General features: G+C 40.1%; 1 protein-coding gene across 3 annotated transcripts in view; it reads left to right on the forward strand.

Annotated features, from left to right (window-relative positions):
* GRM5 (glutamate metabotropic receptor 5) overlaps positions 1 to 20,254 on the forward strand; it is a 358,336-nt gene that overhangs the window by 335,510 nt on the left and 2,572 nt on the right. The window contains exon 8 of one of the 3 annotated variants that reach the window (XM_087822195.1): positions 7,596 to 7,691. The exons of the other annotated variants lie outside the window; for them this stretch is intronic. Coding sequence (XP_087678321.1) covers positions 7,596 to 7,691 — 96 coding nt within the window. The remainder of the gene's footprint in view (positions 1 to 7,595; positions 7,692 to 20,254) is intronic. 3 annotated transcript variants of the gene reach the window in all.

A 20,254-nucleotide genomic window follows, 5' to 3' on the forward strand; every position in this document is an offset into this window, starting at 1 on the left:
CCTAGAGATCAACGGGGGAGGAAGTTAGAGATGGAGTCAAAAAAAGAGCTTCGTCTATTTCCACATCATTTTAAAGTCCAGCCTAAATCACAGTAGCATCAGTTAGGGTGCGGGAGCAGACAGATCATAAAAGCTAAGTCTAAATGGAAATAAAAATAAAGATTCAAAATAAAGGATTTAATGGAGATGATACAGGTCGTATGAGGACTCATGGTTTCATAAGTATTAAGGGACATGTGGAAAAAAACAGGACAAAATATTTTGTGTGAGAACTGTCTGAGAAAAGCTTGCCTGGTTATATAAATTATTAGTAAGAAAAAAATGACAGGCATGAAAGTAACATTACTATGCACCCTATGAAAAGCAAGAATTTTACATACGTTTCTGACGTGATCCTCAACATTTCCATTTTGCAGACGGGGAAACTAACTGAGAAAGCGTTCCAAGTCTGGTAACATAACACAGTTCATTTATGATTTTCTTATGGGATTGGAGGGCAACTGAAATGCAAGGATAGAGACAAGTTTTGTGATATTTAAAGTTCATACAGTTTGGTTGGTAGTTACAAAACAGTCATGGGGACGTAAAGTACAGACAGGAAATATAGTCAGTAAAATTGTAATAACAATGTATGGTGTCAGGTGGGTACTAAACTTATCAGGGGTGTCACTTCCTAAGGTATCTAAATGTCCAACCAGTATGCTATACACCTGACACTGATATAACATTGAATGTCAACTGTAATTTATTTCTTTTAATTTAAAAAATAGGAAAAATAAAATTCATACAATTTGGGAGGCTCCACTTAAAAAAAAGATTTTAAAATGTGAATACAAAGATAGAAACAGAGACTTGCAAGGGACTGCTTTGAGGGAGGGGCTCGGATTCTCCATCAGTTTCAGAGCAAACCTGCTTTCGTAGTGAAGCACTGAGGTTTGGGCTCCAACACTCCCCAGGCTGAGAAAATCAAGTTGCTGAGAGTAAATTGCAATCAAGGTCAATACAGAAGAGGGATCAGGCTTCCTCTCTATAAGGTAGAAAGGGTCAAAGAGGAGCAAAAGCTGTGGCTCAGGCCAGTAGATCAGGAAAAACAGGAAAGGGTTTGAAAAATAGCACAGTTGCTTGTGTGCCTTAAGTCATTTAAAGACAAACCAGGCCCAGCTAGTGCTTGTACCCAGCATTTTTAGTGAGAAACAATATGCACCATATAGCCAATCCCGTAACCTCAGGCAAGTTACTGATTCTCCCTGTGTCCTAGCTCTTCCTCATTTATAAAATAGGGATAATAACACCACCAAATTCACAGGGATTGTATCAGTAAATTTGGATACTTAGAATCTGTCTGGTGTATTCCAAGTGCTCAGAAAACATTAGCTCTACTGTCAACATTACCCAGCTTGGTCTGACTCCAAAGCTCTTTCAGTTGTTCATGCACAAAAATATTAAGAAACCTTCCTCTTGGAAAACTACTCATCTGTCTTTAGGAAGGATAATTATTTCGTCTGGAAATTCCTCAATCCTAAAAGAGAAATCAGCAACTTTTAATTAATGCTTTACTATAATGTTTCTTTAGGCTGATCCTGTTCTTGTATGGAGACACTCCCTCTGGTCCACATTTTGTTCCTCCCTGAAAAGTTTTCCCTACTGAGGATGTTGTGTAAGGCTGTGAAGCACCCTAGAATTAGTTTTAAAATCTGTCTCTTCCTGGGTTTGTATTGATTGTGAAACAAACAGCAAAGCTGAAGGAAAGCATACAATGAAAAGGCAATGACTTAAGATGATTCATTTCTGAAAACAGGCTCTCATCATAAGGGGATTAAAATACGTGCTTTGGAAATTCTCTAGAAACTAAATGAAAGGCTTTATTCAATACAAAATTTAACACATTTCCATAATATTGCTGTGCTGTAATTTATTAAACTATTCTCCAGTGGTGGGTCAGTTCTTGTTTGGTTTTTTGCTGTTTTCTATAACACTAAAGGGAAAAACCTTTGTATAGAAGCGTTTGAGCTGCTGTTGAATTATTTCCTTAGAATAAATTTGTATGATAGAATTCCTGGGTCAATATAGCTGATTGTTTACATTTTAATTGCTTATTTGCACTGTTTCCCCACCTGTCAACGTCTACCTTCCTTTTATTTTGTAGAGGACAGAGCAGTATGTTCCCTGGCAGCTTCTCAAATACTTTCGCAACTTATGTTCATTACTGACATTAATTTCTGGGGCCATTAATCAAGCTCAATTTTTGTTTTTAATGTGAAATCTTTGAGTGAATCAACTTGACATTTCAAGTCTGGGCAAAAGCTATTTTTCTGTATACAGAGACCACAAGATCTGCTGGAACACGTAGTAACCCGTTCTAACATATTTACTTCTGTGTAGACACACAGACGGCGAAAGGATGAGATTGAAGGAATTACTTGGCAATATTACTTCGTGAAATTGAGCTGGAGTAGGTTACTCTTTCCCTCTAAAATGAAGATCCATAAGGACATTCCTTTTGTCTGCTTCTAGAATTCTCCTGTGGCCAGCTGGGCTTGGACCCTCCTTCGGTTCTCTTTGTAACACCTTAGGGTCGTTGCAGCCCCACCGCCTCATCCTGCCCGCCGTCTGCCGTCACGCAGGCTCCCCCGCCCCGCGCTGTCAGCTCGCGGGGCCGCTTCTGCCGCCTGCAGGCTGCTGCGTTCCTCGGGGTGAGCTCCAGCCGGAGGATGGCCGTGGGTTTACCCGTTAGCAGGGCGCCCGAGGGCGGTCATTCCACTTCCCCACTGTGCAGTCAAGCCTGACCTTTGAAAAAATAACTTTATATCGTGCGGAAAGCCTAGCTCCACTAGGCACACACTGCTTCCTTCATGTTTGACCTTTCCAGTCTCAGAAATGGGTTCTCAGATTATTTAGATATGGGCTTGTTTGTTTTTCCAGCATAAAATGAATAAAAAGTTTGGTGTTAATACAAACTTGGAAGTAAAACATCTGTTTCTAGCCCTACTTTCTGTGGCTTACTGTTTATGGGAACTTGGCCAGACTATGCAGCTTTCTAAGCCATAGATTTGTTACCGGGATGATGAGGGTAATAGCCACGTTACCCTTTTCCCGTATTTTCTTAACAGCCCCCAAGGCAGTAACTGGGGTAGCAGGCTGCTCAGCTCGCCCATATCCATCATCCAATGGGCCCTCCTCACTTCACCTCCCACAGCGTTCTGAAGCTGTAGGCCTTTCATCCACATCGTCCCTGCCCGGAGGCACTGTCTCACCTCCTCTCACGCGGACTACTGCAGTACTATGAGTCCGTCTGTGGTTTTGTTCCCTCAAGTCCATAGTATTTTATCTAAATGTCAATTATTGCCATATTTTTTTCTTAGCCTAAAATATCACAGTGGAATCTCGTAACCTACAGATAAATTCATCCATAAGCTACGTTTTCTATGCCTTTCCATCCACACTGCCCATTTTGCCTTGTCTTATTTTATGCTCGACTACCATAAAAAAGACTAAACACTGTTTCGCTCTGTACACCATGTTGCTGCGCCTCCCCGTGTCTTTGCTCTTGATTTTGCTTCTGCCTGCCTACTCACCTTCTCACACTGTGTTCCCACTCACCGTTCAAGATTTATCTTGGGCATCGTATCTCACTAACATTTTTCTGCCATTCTAGTACGGGCTAAGTAGACCTTCTTGTATGTTCCTATAATAAAACTTCTCACATTGTTTGAAGAGGATCTGTTTACATTTCATCCTGCCACACTCGATTGTGAGCTTGTCAATGGCGTGGAGTTACCCACCTGCTCCTTATCACAGTGACATGCACGTGGAGTACCCAGTGAATGCTATGAATGGTATAAACTAAACATAGATAGTACAGCTATAGGAACTGAATGAAGAAACAAAATTTCAAGTCCTGTACTAGGTCCTCCACTGGCTGTCTTTGTTAACTGTACCACACATTTGCAAAATGGGGCCCAGGAGAGAAAAGGGAAATAACAAGCCTTCATGGTGTTGTAACAGTTTTGCATGGTTTTGTTACTCTTAGGCTCCCCACTCATCAACAGCGTGAGCTTGGGTTTATAGACACTGATCCTCAGTGCCTGTCTCTGGAATGATGATAAAAGCACCTACTATGCAGGGTAGTATTAAGAATTGAGGATAATGCCCTGGCCGAGTAGCTCAGTTGGTTAGAGTGTAGTCCTCATACGCCAAGGTTGCAGGTTCAATCTCTGGTCAGGGCACATACAAGAAGCAATCCATGAATACATAAATAAGTGGAACAACAAATTGATGTTCTCTCTTTCTCTCTCAAATCATTCAATCAGTATATATGTGTGTGTGTATATATGTATACAAACGTAGGTTTATTTATTTAAGAATTGAGGCTAATGTACAGAAAAGAACCTGGCACATTCAATATTCTGTTACTGTTATTGCTATTGTGATTTAAATATAATTCAGTAAACTACGCATTTTATTTGAAAAGTGAGTTAATATTGGTAAAGCACTTAAAACAGTGCCTTACAGGTATGTGTGTGTACATGTATATATATGTTTTAGTAAGTGCTTAAAAGATATATGAATTTATTATATAAAAGAAATAATTTAAATTGCTATTTCATAAGCTTATAAATTATAAAAAGCTTAAACTATTTTTAATTGGCAGTTCTATATTTCTGAAATAAAACCAAATAAAAAGAATTGTACATCTGCAGTTGAAACTATAAAGGCATTTTTAGTTACTTTAAACAGCACATTATTGGTGAATGGAATAATGAATATGTGCATGAATGAAAATGTGAATTATTGTGAACATAATTAGACTGTAATTATAGTTCTAAACAGACAATAAGGGTCCCATCTGAAAGCAAAGATGAGCTTCCAGCACTGAATGGCATTTTCCCATTACTTTTAATACAAGAACTACTCAAAAGTTCCAAAAAGTCAATGTATCTTGATTTATTGAAATACTTTGATTTTTGTTTTTTTGTTTTGTTTTATAAAGCTTTAGTAAATGAGGTTGGACTTTGGTAGGATAAGATGTTTAGTATCTACTTCATAATCAGTCAGCTGGCAGAGTGTGTCTGTATATGAGAGAGAGAAAGACAGAAAGAAAAGAGCTTGTGATCATGAAGAGTATAGATTTCCTAACTTATCTATGAAAGATTTAAATTAACTGGCAATTTGCCTAACAGGAGATATTAAAAAACACTTTAAGGACCCATTTGAGTGACCATCAATAATTCTATTAATATTCTTTTTTTTGTTAACCCTACCCGAGGGTATTTTTTCCATTGAGTTTTACAGAGAGTGGAAGGGAGGAAGGGAAAAGGAGAGGCAGAGAGAGAAGGGGGGGGGGGGGGCGGAATTGGTTGCCTCCCAAATGTGCCCCAACTGGGGCCTGGATCAAATCTGCAACCCAAGTACATGCCCTTGACCAGGAATCGAACCCACAACCTTCAGTGCTCAGGCCAACACTCTAATCACTGAACCACACTGGTCAGGGCTCAATATTATTTTAATTTATGCTATAGAGCTACATTCTGGTTGTGCAACCCAATTCATAAACAAGCACAGTATATTTTCTATTGACATGTGGGATGCCATGATTGGTGCTTCACAAAGGATTCTCTTCTGAGGTATTTTTTTTAGTAAAATAAAAGCTGCTCAGTCTGGTTTGGTCCAAGGCTTTACCTCCTCTAACCAAGTCTTTAAGTTCTTTACCTCTCTTCTTTATGGCCTAGACCTAAAGTTACATGGGTATCTACTGTCTGCTTCCCTTGCTTCTCCCACCAGTCCATGAGCTCTATGAGCTAGGACCTGGGGGTTATTTATCTCTATATCCCTAGGACAAAGCCCATTGCCTAGAATTTAAGAGATGCTCAACTAATGTCTCCTGAATAAGATAATCCGTTCCATCCATTTGGCTAGATTTAATGAGCCATTTTCATTCAAAAACTAAATACTTTTAACATCTCTGAAGAGAAAAAATGAAGAGGAAATTAAGAGAAAGGCCTCTATCCCAAAATCAATTATTTTAATTTTGTTTTATTTAATATTAGTTTTGAAACTGTAGGAAAAGAAACTTTTTTTAAAAGTGACCATACCAAGGGTAAATGAGTCTTCTAATAGTAACTTTATCACTGACTGTTGAATACCAAAAGTGGATGAAGCACATCATATCAGGCTTCAGTTTTACAAGTGAGAAAAGGTAATGAAGGTAATAAACGTTAAGAATTGCGGGCCCCCTGCAAGCTCTACTGGCAGTTATTTTCTACTGACTAGGCTTATGATGTTGTCAAGTCAGTTAAGTAAGTCTCAGTTACCTTATTTGCCAAATGGGGACAACAGTGTCTCTTTACCCCACAGACTTAAACTGATGAAAAAAAAAGAGATTATTTTGGCTTTGTTGGCTTCGAAAACTGGCATTCAAATATAAGGGCTCATCTTTTTTATTTATTTATTGTTAGCATTATTAGATATGTCCTCCATTTTCCACCTTTTGCCCCACCACCACTCCCTCCTCCCCCCCCCCCCCCCGAGCCATGTAGCAGACTAATGTTGAAAATCTCATAACTTATTTTAGATGAAACATCTAGTACCTTCTAGGTGTGGTGAGTTGCCAATTCTGATGCCAAAGCTGTTTGAGCCACCCTGCACAAGTAAGGCAGCTCAATGCTGACTCTCAAACTTCAGCTTAATGGTTATATAAGCCTTTCACATCAAAGGAAATGCTTTTTCTCTTTTGGCACCCTCAGTCTCCAATATATGGGGGTGGGCAAAAGTAGGTTTACAGTTTGAGTAAGAGGAACAGTTTATTCTTGTATTATTACTTATTTATTAATTACTGTATTATTTATTTGTATTATTTGTCTTATTATTGTTGTTGTTATTATTTCATATCCTTACTTATACTTTATCTTTTAGGTAATGATGGCTGGTAATTTAACCTACTTTTGCCCACCCCTGTATGTGATGTTCAGACAGAGTACCACTTAACAAATGTTCTTTAATGATAAGATTTTTTTTTTTAAAGACAGATAATGGAAGGCAGCATATTATAATAGCTAAAAGTGTGGGTTCTAAACTTAGATCCCTTGTGTTCAAAATCCTTGGTCAATCTACTTAATCCTTACAATCTTAGGTTTCTTCTCCAGAAAAATAGATATAATAGCAGAGCCTCTGTCACAAGGTTGTTGCCAGAATTAAATTTAGGTAGCATTACTTAAATTTAAGTAACATTCTACCTGTCAGGCACAATGTAAACACTAAATAAATACTAATTTATTGATATTTATCTTGTTCTTAGATGCTAGGGATTGCATTGCTTTTACCATTGCCTATTAAATATGGTGAACTCACAGATTAATGAGGAACATAAAAGGGTAGATCACGTGGGTTTAACCAAGAAATAACAGAGTGGTCTCCAGTGTGATGCATGTACCAACACGGTCATCTAATAAGTATCCCGGGTCAGCCACTGCAGTGAAAGCAGGAGCTCCTGTTCTGGTGTGGGGCGGCCCTCTGCAGCCCCAGCGCTTCCTCAGCCTGGCCAGTTAAGCATACAATCACATCTTTCTTTTGCTCCTGTCCTTGTTCATGCTCACCAGGTACAAAGACAGGAGACTGGCCCAGCACAAGTCGGAAATAGAGTGTTTCACCCCCAAAGGGAGTATGGGGAATGGTGGGAGAGCAACAATGAGCAGGTAAGCAAACTGTGAGTGGCCTGAGGTGCTGTGAACTAAATGTATGCAAGCTAGAGGAACAGGTGGCTCCCTGGTCTGGGTCCTCGCTCAACTGTGCATCCCATACAGTGTGTCCAACCTGGGCCACCACTGGTTTTCTGTGTGTGTTTGATTTGCAAAACCCATGCCATCTTCGTGTGAAGTGATGGGAGCCTCCTGTCCCAGATGCTGCTGTTTCCCAGGGCTGCGCGCTTTGCATGTCTGAAGCCTTACCTCACAGTCAGTTCTCCCACAGATTTTAACATATTCGTCAGTTGCTTCTGGAGTTTGCAAAGTGGAAGAGCTTGGAGGAAATTCACATTTCGGGATTATCCAATCACTTAGGAAAACAAATGCAAAAGCCTAAGACTGGGTCTAAGAGGAGCACTGCAATTGAGGAAAGATGCCAGCCCCTGATCCCGGGCAGCCTGGGAATTAATCTGACTTCCTTTGAGCACAATGTAAACTCACAGCCAAGGGCAAATGCCATGCCAAACTAGTGAACTATAGAGGCAAGAGGCTTTTCATGAACTGAAATCAGGAAAGCTGGTCCTCCTCTAGCTACCGTAGCTTTGCATCTCCTTTACTTCTCTGTGTTTGGTGGTAAACCCCCCTGTTGCTGCGCTGTGCATGTTCCTTCATACCAGGCACTCCCAACTGAGCTGTGCCCCCACTAAGCTGAGGCATTTGGAACCAGAAACATCAACTAAGCTGTGTTGCATGAAATAAACGTGCTTTATTGCATGGGACTGGGTTTTAAGAAAAGGGCTCTGGAGATAAAGACTATCTGGATTGGGTTTAAATAATTCCAAAATGCTGAGGAGCCTAGAGGTTGGGGACTCATTCACCATGAACTAACTTTCCACCTCTAATTTGCTGTGGCATTTCCCAATCCATCAGTGCAGTGTGGAAGGGAAGCTCTTACAAATCATCCTGAATTAAAGGAAAGGGGGAGTGCCGAAAGTAGAGTATATACATACCTGTGTGTGCATGTGCTGAGAGCAGAGCTTGAGAGCCAGCTGCATAGCAAGAACACAATCCTGTTGAATCCTGTTGACTTTTCACCCCAAACGTTGTATTTCCTCAGTAGGGGCTCCTTCTGGTTTTCGAATGTCTAACTTTCTCCAAGAACCACTGCATTGCACAGCCTCTGGGGGACCGTTCACATTGCAGTACGTGAAAATGGTGCCTGGAACTGTGCAGCGTACAGCCTGAGCAGTCATCCATGGCACAGCTCTGGTCAAGAGCCTGGCCACCTTCATCCATGGCTCCCAGAGGCAAGGCAGTGAGAGTGTGTGTACATACGTAGGCACAGACGAGTGCACATTGGTGTATCTGATGACCTTATGCCTATGATCCATGTCTACAACTATTTTGGGATCTCCGTGTGTCTTGGAAGATAAGCGTCAATCGATTATTTTGTGAGAGTAACTCAGACTGGCCCCTGGGGCTGCTGGTTTCCTCCCATCCAGATATGACAGTGTGTCCTTATCCCTGTTTTTGAAAATCAGTCAAACAGCGCCCGAGTTCACTGGACAAAGTGCAAATGACTGTGTCAGATGAACCCAGGGGCTCTGTCCAGAGTGACTTACGATTTGAGGCAATTGTGTAGCACTGAGTTCCCAAACCTAGCAAACTTGACTGCCTCACACATACTGAGGCAAAATCTTGGACAATATAACCTAGAAATCGGTAGTGTTACGTGTTCCCTGGGTTATTCCATCTTAGCCAGTCTATCTATACTGATATTTAGGAGTACTCCATTCATCTAAGAGATAACGCGGAGCTTTTCATGGCAAACATTAGGTCTCAATTCTGTCCTGTTGGGAGTGTTTGGTCAATGCTTGGAACTTTCAGATCCAATCAGCCCCGCAATTAGATTTGCCTTTCAAGGCTGCCTTGTTTGAGAAATGAACCAGAGACAGTGGGACACAGAGGGTAACAGGACCCCAGAGCACACAGACCAAACTTCATCAGATGAGGTCTAGATCTAAGGAGTAGGGACTCAATGTGTCTACACTGGGAATGGTCCAAGTTTCTCCACAACAGAAAGACACCATTTAGCTTTTGTTTCCTCACTTGTTTGGATATAGCCAAGATAATGCCAAGGCCTATTACATTGATATGTCCTGGTGGGGTAGAGGGGAACAGAGCACGCTGTCCTAAACACAGTTCTGTTGGAGTAAACACCTCAGCCCTTCAGATAAGCATAGTTAATTGCGAATAAATGGTCTTCTCTTCCTAGGTTTTCCTCCTTCCTATTTATTTAGTATTAAATAAAAACTGTCAGCGAGAGAGAAAGAATATGTGGGGAGGAAGGGAGTTCTTCAGTGCTCTAAGAGAGCTTTCCATTAGGGAGAACAAGAGGCCTAGAGACAAACAAAAGGAAAGGCCAGGATGTCTAAAACCTTTGAATCCTTTTTGCCAACTTTATATTTTTTAATATAAATACACACACACACAATGACATTTATCAGGAGAAATAAGTTTAAGATGAATATTAAGAGAAAATATATCAGCAAGGAGACAACTGCAATGTAAACTGTTTCTAATAAGAGGTTAAAGTAGTTAATCCCAATTTGCTTACTGTGGAATGGAATGGAAGGGCTAGGAATAATATAACTGTATGAAACTTTTAGATACTTTTAGCATCAACCGATACAGCCATCTTTCTTATCCACTCCCCACCATTGCTTCCCAGAGTCATGGTCATTACCATATTTACTCTGCAAACAACTGGGCTGGCTCTGTGGCCATTACTGAACAACCAGTTCAGGGAGGGCCTAAGGAAACTCAAACAAGCACAGAAAACCAGGAGTATCGCTCTGCATCTCATTTGCCCGTGTGTTCTATAATGAAACTGTAGACTGCACAGGACCCTATGAATTCACACCTGGGCGATTCTTCAGAGCCAAGGTGCCTGGTGTTCTATAATGAAACTATAGACTGCACAGGACCCTATGAATTCACACCTGGGCGATTCTTCAGAGCCGAGGTGCCTGGCAGCAGAGAAAGAGTTCTGAATGCATGTAGTCCTATCCACCAGAACACTCTTATCTGTAACATTGGCAGGGCCTTAGAGACACTCCCACGCCTCTCCCTCCTACGTCCACCGGAAAAATGTGGGCATATGAAAAGGAATGATAACATTATATGTATCCATAACACTCTAGCCCTCTGAAATAGTATGTTGCTGTTTTCCCTTTATGTGAACAGGTGTGTGTTTTTTTCCTTCTGTCTGAATACAGCATAACTTATCACCTTTTCATATTTTCACAGTGGGCAGTCTAAGTGTGTTTCAGAGCAGAGTCCTCTTGAGTACAGGAGAGGTGAAAGACAGTCCTAAACGGGGAGGTGCTCTGTGAGCCGCAAATTCTCTATACCCTGTCACCGTGTGAGTTCATACCTAGGCGGTCCACCCTCAGGAGTGGCTAAAACCTCAGCAATGAATGTTGTTATCTCCTGTCTCCACAGGGGTATTCTGATGGAGTCTGTGTGTGATGTGCTCATGTGGGACCCCATTAGGACAGCCACAGACATTTTGAGCCTCTCAGTCTCTCTTTGAGAAAGGGCTCCCTTAGTCAAATGAAAGTGGTAGATCTCTAGTCCCCCACCAGTGCTAGAAGAGAGGAGGGTCGTACCAAGTTATTTTGATTGTTGCTATGTCATGATATCAATTATGGGAACTATTAACTCCCAGTCAGCTGAGTAACTGATTTTCACCTAGTAGATGCAGCATCTAATTGTAGTGGGTATACATGTTTAATAAATCCTTAGAGAATCTGGCAACAGCGATGTCATAATAGTCATTATTGAATTAGTTCGAACTCAGATTTGAAAAGTAACCCCCAAAATGTGATGTCTGCATTAGGACTGTTTTGCCTTTCTTTCATTCAAGTATTACTTTCTTCATTGAATGTTCATTTATTAAGTACCTACTAGGAGCCAAGCACTTTTAAGACTGTGGAGATAAATGGATGACCAAGACATGACTAATGCCCTTGAAAATCTGTAGTCTATTTGGGAACAGTCAGGAAAACAGACAATTGCAATGTAGTATAGAACCCCTCTCCCATAGGACAATTTATGTGTCAGAATAACTTCTCATTTGATATCATTTCTATAGCTTATGCCGGCGCAAACAGAATTAAGAGTAATAGAAACTGAACAATAAACCTGAGCTGAGTGTTCGGATAGGACTACGCACACAGTTATATAAAATTCAGAATCCACAGAAGAGAAAGGGCCTACCTTTCCAAAACAATAGGGTGCAAGTTAGTTGCTTAGCAATAGATAAGGACTCCTGCGGTGGACTTCTCTTCATCTTCCCAAAGTCAATTTCAAATTAATGTCCTCACTTACTTTTAGAGATGTTCTAAAACAGATCATTATAATTACTATAATTACTATTCATTTGGCACTGTAGTAGTCCCTTTATATATGATATGCATTCTCCCAAGAACATTATAAGCAAGGTATTTTTGTTTCCTTGGTGCAGGTGAGGAAAATGAGGATCAGGAATATTAAATAACTTACATAGTAGAGTGGGTTAGTGAACATTCTGAAAGCAAAGAGACCTTAACCTAATTCCAGCTCTAGCCAGAAGGTGACATTCTTTAGCTGAGATGCTTTAACTAAGACCAAAAGGAGTCTTTTGTCTAAACAAATCATTTTTTCAGCAACTACTATAAAAATCCTGTGAAACTCTTATTCCACAGTCCCTCAGGTTTCATCTTTGCAATATGCAGGTCAATTGGTAGAGAGCTTTGACATTTATTATCAGGTTATTGTTTCTTTTAAAAAATATGTTTTTATTGATTTTAGAGAGAGGAAAGGAGGAGAGAGAGAGACATCAGTGATGAGAGAGAGTCATTGATCGGCTGCTTCTTGCATGTCTCCTACTGGGGATCGAGCCTACAACCTGGGCAAGTGCCCTGACCAGGAGTTGAACCCTGACCTCCTGGTTCATGGGTGAATGCTTAACCACTTGAGCCACACTGGCTGGGCTATTATCAGGTTATTTTATGGGCACAAACTTGGGTGTTGCCATTTCCCTGGATGCTCCGCAAGGGTATGTTTTGTTACCCTCTTGGTTCATGTGTGCATCTCGGCACTTAGCACAGAGACAATAGTGCATGGTGGCAATCACTCAGGACTTAGGGTCAGAGTTGAGGGACTGCTCTGCCTTTCATTTGACTTGGGCAACTTAGTTAACTTTCATAAGCCTCTGTTTTTACATCTATAGTACAAGTTAATAGTAACTGTCTGTACCAAGCATTCAAGGTGATGGAATTTACTTCATTTCCCAAACATTCCCAGCCCAACTGCTCCACACCAGGCACCGTGCTAAGCACAGGAGATGCATGTAGTCACTGCCCTTGGAGTGTTCCAGGTCAAGTGCAGGAGCAGATTTGTAAAGAAGTAATTAAAAATTTGTAAATAAGTAAGCGCTACGTTAGAAAACTCTTGTGAAGTCAAATATAATAAGATAGGTGGAAACTCCTTGTGGGGTGTAAAGTTCTATTCAAATGGGACTATTACCTTGCTCAAACTCTCCTTTGTCACCAGTCCCAACCCCCTGTTTTATTCAAGGTTAAATCAAGCTGGATTCCTCCACAAAGCCTTCCCGGATGTACCAGCGCACAGGCACAAAACAGCTGTGCAGCCCCTTCTTCTTTACTTGGTTTTAATCTTGGCTTTATACTGATTGATGGGCTGGGGGAGGGGAGTCATTTCCTGTTTTGGGAAAAATTAAAAAGAAAAATCTCTACTCTTAGTTGAAGCACCTCAACTAAAGCCTGCAACTTAAATCTTAGTCTGAAGAGTAGTCCGGTTTTGAGGCTGGAGTCCAGGTTACTGAATAATGGATCATAAGAAAGAGCTTAAATTAATAAAGAAACCTCCGTCATGATCCAACAAAATGCCTCTTTCTGAGGACTTAGGGGAAGTAGCAGCTGTACTGGAACAATTGGGTACTTTAATAACCCACCCTGAATGAACAGGTAACATTTTGAAAAGGCTCCCTGATGCTGTTAAACCAAAGAGGAGTTACAATAGGGCCCAGTGGTTCTCTCCCCACAAGGATTTTATTAGAAACTGCCTAGTATGAGACACACTGTGGGGGAATTGTCGCAGAAGTACACGGCCACTGCTCCCTTCCCGCTATTCAGAAGAGAGGGCCAGTCCACCTCACAGGGCTGCTGCAAGGGTTTCATGAGATTAAACACATGGAGTTAGATTTTTTGCCTCACGTGCAATACATATGTTAACTGGCTTTAGTTTATCCATGTCATTTCAAGATTCCCAGGCTTTCAGCCTCATTAAGCTCCACTTTATTTGCAAATCCTTCCTTGAAATGTCTTCCTCGGTGAGCAGCCTTTTCTCTGAATTTTTGATACCAACAGGAAAATTCTAATGGGAAGAACAAATGTCTTTTCTTTTGCAATAGTTCTTGGTATCAGTATATTCCTTTCCATCCTCACTTTTTTTCACACCTGTTAGTATCTTAAAACTGTGAAAACAAGCTCTTAAGTCTGCATTGGACACCACTATTTGGCTTGTGTCGATCTACTAGGTTCCTCATTGCCTTGAAGACTAACGTAACAGATATTAATTAGACCTTAACATTTTCCTGACAGAGAACCAGGACTGAGGCCAGATGATGAGTAGTCAATGAAAGAAGCTGGGGTGAAAGGAGATTATGGCGTGGTTCCTGCACTCAATGTGTTTTGTTAAGCTCAAGAAAGAAGATGAAATACATAAAATATTAAATAACAGCAGAGAATTCTTACAGTTGAAGAATAACAGAAAAGAAGCCAGGAGTATTTCTTTATATAATATTCATTCATTTATTGATCAAGTATGTAGATTAGATATGTATCTAATACTTGGACCGTCTCTCCAATCTAACCTGTTAGACAGCCTATGTATTCCAGATACTAATAAGCAGCCCAAGGTGAAAAAGGTGAAGAGATTAAGCAAAACAAACAAACAAAACCCTCATAGACACAGACAACAGTGTGGTGATAACAAGGGAGGAGGGGGAGAGGGTAAAGGGGGGATAAGTGATGCTGGAAGGAGACTTGACTTGGGGTGGTGAACACACAATATAACGTGCAGATGATGTGTTATAGAATTGGACACCTGAACCCTATATAGTTTTATTAACCAGTGTCACCCCAATAAATTCAATTTTTTAAAAATGAAATTAGCATCTAAGTGTAGGAACCTAATAGCTAACCAGAGATAAGGGCTCTAATAAACCTCACAAGGTTTAATGGTTTCTATTTGTAATCAGAAATGACCTGACTGGGTTGCAGGGCTTGGGCCAGGACTCCTTCTCTCTTTAATACATGTTTGCTATCAGCTGCCAAAAACAGAAGAGGAAGAAGAAAAAAGAAACCCAAGGTTAATTATGAGTTATTCAAAGAGTAAAAGAAAGAACACGAAAGCAGATCCACGTAGGTCAGGGGTGGCCAGGACGAATTTTGTAGTGGACAAAAAATCAAAACTCTACTTTCTGATGCCAGAGCTTCTTACTCCGTCCCCACACAGTCAAACTGGACTACTGCTTGTCTTCGGCAAATTCCTTGTAGATCCCTGAATTTCTGACGCTGCTACTCTTCCTGGAGGCCAATGCCTAGCACTCTCTTTTTGTACTTGGCCATAACCTTATTATTCAAAGCCTAGATGCCATCTGTCTCCTGTGGGCAGGCGCCAGTCCCTGGCCGCTCTCCTCCTGCTGGAAATGGTTCCTTCCTCTGGTGAACTTCTGAGTCCCTTGTGAGCCTCACCCCGTAGAAACTCCAGGAACTCACTGCTTGTTCCCGTGCTCCACCACCCCTCACCCTCACCTGCCTCACCCTTAGCACCTACCACCACCAGCCCATCTACTTCTTCATTTCAGGGTCCTAGGGGGAACACACACAAAAACAACCTCTTCCTATCAAAATACTGTAACTCATATTGTTAGCCGCCTTCTGTATGTATCTTTTTTCTTGAATTCAATTTTACCCTCTTTGAGAGTGGATTCTTACATCGATAATTCTCAGTCACAATACTAAAAAGCATTGGTGAATAAAATCGTTTGCAAAGGTGTCACATACCATTTGTTACCAATAGTAATTGAAACACCACCATTTTCAAAGTAGCGCACATTTCAGGTTATGCTTGCAATTATGCCATTTTCAGTTCCTGGCATTCCGAATAAGTCAGTCAGAGAGAATTAGAACTATCAGGGTAGGAGTTAAGTGTACTACGTATAGGACAGTTGTCTTTTATTGAAAAAAAGGCTGAACACTGCCATATAATATTAATTTATATGGCTGTAAGCTCCAAGTGTGTTCATCATCAAGGTATCCATTCATTATCCTTGACAAATGTAGGTGCTCTATCAACCTGTGCTTTTTGAATTAACAGCCAAAGAGAGATATATAGGGTGCTTGCTTGAGAGTGCAAAGTATATGATTAAGAAGTACAGCGACACAGGGTAAGAGAGAATAGAAATCAGATGACTAACTTATCTACTTAAAAACATATATCATCACCAGGTAGTATCTGAGACTTCTCTTCCCTGAAATAAGAAGAGCTCACTTCAAAAAGCAAATATAGACAGTGTTCTGTCATGGAAAATGGAATTGGAAATGAAATGGCATCAGTCCCTCTGCCATTTTTCAACTGTGTAACCTTGGGAAAATCACCTCATCTCACTGAACTTCAGTTTTCTCATTTTTGAAAGCGGGATATAGATGTTGACCCTATCTACCTTCCACAATCAGAATGATGCTAAAAGTGCTTTGTAAAGCACTATGCAAATATAAGGTAGTATTGCTTTGTTATTGTGTCTATACTAGGTAATTTAGTCCTTGACTTCATTTCCATTTACTCAAGTGTTTTTATCTATAATACCATCTCTAATGCATACATCGTCATGGCCACTTAAGTTGTTTTTGACAGGGAAGTAAATATTTACATCCATTTATGCTGTAACTGGGGGAATTTATATAGATGATTCTGTCATATTCTTATATATTATGGTGTATTTCTCAGTGTAATTGTCAAAATCATGACATCAGCTTTTAGGCAAAGCTCTGAAAGAAATTTTTCCACCTAATTTAGAATATCAACACTATCAAATTGCTAAGTGTCTTTTAAAAACTGTTATTTCCATACTTTGTAATTTAGAGCAAATTACTAAAAGCAAAACATGTTGATAAAAATTTTTAACCAAATGAGCTGCAACTGCAAATTTTCAGCTTATAATATTCTTAATTCTTAATATTCATAATATGAAATTCTTTTATTGACCCAGTATTTTCTGATGTCATTCCAAAGACATATTTGCTACTGAGGTTACAAGTTTTGTGTTTTTTAAAATATTTTTTTGTATGAAATCATACTATGCCTCTCTCCTGCCTACCCCTCAGCCCAAAATCACAAATAAGAGAGGTTTAGTAATTAAGATAATCTTTTCATAGGAAGAATTTGTTAATTTTTCAGAGGATATATTTGATTATTCTGATGCCCTGAAACTGCGCAACTTAGGAAGGCACTAATAAGCTATGAAACAAAAGCGAGAATAAGGGCTTAGGTTACTTTTTCCTGTTCAATGAAATACTCTGAGAATTTTATTTGTTTATATGCCATTAATAAACCGCTAAACAGTTTCTAAGGGGAAAAAAAACACATAGATCGTTCAACGGCCATTTAAAATGAACGCAAAAATTGTAAATTCCATAGACTTTTTGATGGTCAAACTCTCTGTATTAACATTTGCTTCCTAACGATGGTGTGCCATGGCAGAATGCTCTAATTCCTGCAGGTTTTGGCAGATGAATAGAGAAATGGGAAAGGTCATTGAGCTGACATTCAGAGATGGCTTGAAATGAATAAATTGTTTGTGTCCCACATAGAAAAGAAGACAGAGAATACACTTGTGAGAATAAAGACATAAGGTGTAATTTTGGCAGGCCCAAAATGTAAACAAAAAGAAACCAAAAAAAACTAGCCCTCAAATAACATTGTTGAAATGCTGCTTTATTTTTTTCAGAAACAAAGAGCAAATTGTCATATAAAACAATAGGTTAATTCCATAGTATTATATTTGGCAAAAGGGTTCATCGGTGCCTGGAAAGAGCAAGAAGGTTGTTTAACGTTTGTTCTGTTGTTGTTTTGGCCAGTCTTTCCTCCTCCACAGATGTAGCAAACTACTTGTCCTGTCGCCCCCCCATCCCTCCGTCCACCTCTTCTAATGCCCCATTATTCAGTGGGTGAGGTGAAGTGCTCGAGGCAGGTAAGGAAAAGTTCCCTTCCCTTTCTCTTGCCTCAGGCCCCGAGGACAAATGTATAATCCTGATGCTTTAATAAAATTCTCCGCCTAAGTAATAATAAAGAGCACTGTACCTCAATGGACGGAAGGTTGGATGGTGCTGAGTAACCCCTGGCAGAGGTGCTTTGCTTAACCAAGTGCCCTCAGTGTCTTACCCTTTGGTGCCTCCCAGAAATCATGTGAGGTGAGCAGGGGAGGTTTATTTCTTCCTTTTTTTTTTTTTTTTTTACCAATAGGAAAAGAGGCTTAAAAGTGTTAAGTGATTTGCCCAATGTCACTCTGGGCCAGCTCTTGGGCCCACATTCTGGGTCCCCTGCCCATACCACCTCTGTAAGCTGTCTCCACTGAGCAGTTTCACTAAAACAGTATATATGAGTTACAAAAAAGGAATAAACACTTCGTGATTTTCATGGTAGATATCAAGATCTGTATATACTGAGTACTAGTCAGGACAGTGAATTATATAAAAAATAGATCCATAAGACAAAAAGAGAACGTAATTAATACTGAATTACTTTTAAAGCTTAATTGTAACAGAAAAACAATTCAGTATGAATCTTTTTAAATGAAATGCATTTATTCACTTAATTATTTGCCCCCAAATATTATTGAGTAGCCTACTGTGTTATGAGCCATGCACTGTGGTACTATGGATATAACAGAAAACAAAGAACAGTCTGCCTTCAAAACACTCCATTCAGCAATGAGATGTACATACAGAAAGGAGTTATTAAAGTATCAAGCACAGGTCTGTGAGAACCTAACTTAGTCAGGGGTGGGGTCAGGAAAGCATCCCTCAAAAAAAGGCAATTAAAGTAAAATCAAAATAGAAAAAGGAAGAGCTTAAGCAAAACAGGAGGAAAAGGCAGAGAGGACAGAGCACAATGGAAGAGCATTTCAGGAAGAAACAGTGTGGAATATGGATAATGTGGAGCCGAGTGAAGCAGATGCCATCACCCAAGGACAGGGCTCAGGGTGAGAGAAGAGCCCACAGATCAAACACTGTGGAACTCCAATGTTTGTTACAGTTGGTGAGGTTAAGGAGAAATAACCAGAAATATTTTATGGCTTTACCATATATTTTACTTTGTACTGAACTCTCTGTTCCTCAAACCGGAGTCTAAAATGGCATTGAGTATACCGTTTTTACTTTCTGAAATGCAGTATTCTGGAATGCAAAAACTCATCCATAGATACCTTCTCCCTACCAGACCCTTTCACCTACGTCCTCACAAAAACCTTCATCAAATGATATACTGTCTGTTTTTTACCAAGGTTTAAAGAGATTATTATTTTCCAAGCATCCAGGATGGCTGATCCAGAATTAGGATCCAGATTTTAGCATTCTTTGTCCATTGCACTTGCCAGGATGCTTATTAAGATCCACCTGTGTGCCAATAAACAAGACAGATAAGTCCCCTGTCTTCATGGAAACTATACTAATAAACAGATTAATGTCATGTCATTTTTTTTCCTTAGAGTTTCCATTTGCTTTGTAGAAAAAATTTTATTACCCAAGAAATGAAATGAAGTGCTCAGATTTGGACTCCCATTTCTCTGGTGTCTCCTGTGTCCATTTCCCTTGTTATTCTGATTGCCTGGTGCTCTCTCCCACATCACCGTGGGCAGTGTGAACAAAGGATGGCAGGAAAGGTATCAGTATTTTGTGCAGATTGGTGGGTTAGGATAGTTTCCTTTTCACACGTTCATACAAAGGTTTTCCAATGTGCTATCATGTTTTGGGGCATGGCTACATGTGATTCCCAAAGACTGTAACTTTTAACGTCCAAAGTTATATTCCATCAAAACCTTTCAGTGTTGAGAACAAGAACTTCCCTAGGGTAAAGCTCAAAGAATAAATCCAGTTGTGCTTCTAGCTTCTAGCCCATGTTTTGTATTTAAAGGGGCCTCAGAGACCTGAAAGACGAATTGTCCCTCCTGACATGCCTGTTTTTCATCCTGCTTGTAGAAGAGAAAGGGGGTTCTTGGCAACCATCCTCCAAATCAAACCCTATAAATAATCTGGCCCATTTATTCTGTGTCGTGTTCTAGGAGTTAGTGGACACCTGGGAAGAAGAAAAGTAATGCACTAAAAACATAAAAGGTGGCAGGTCAGGTTGATGCAAAATGTAAAAACAAACCATGAAACTTTCCTGAAAACAGAAGTGAAGAGGTTGGCAGGGCCCTTTCTGCTACTGAAAATGCATAGCAACCTCCA

Source organism: Miniopterus natalensis, chromosome 11 (genome assembly GCF_054644295.1).
Source record: "Miniopterus natalensis isolate mMinNat1 chromosome 11, mMinNat1.hap1, whole genome shotgun sequence".
NCBI lineage: Eukaryota > Metazoa > Chordata > Mammalia > Chiroptera > Miniopteridae > Miniopterus > Miniopterus natalensis.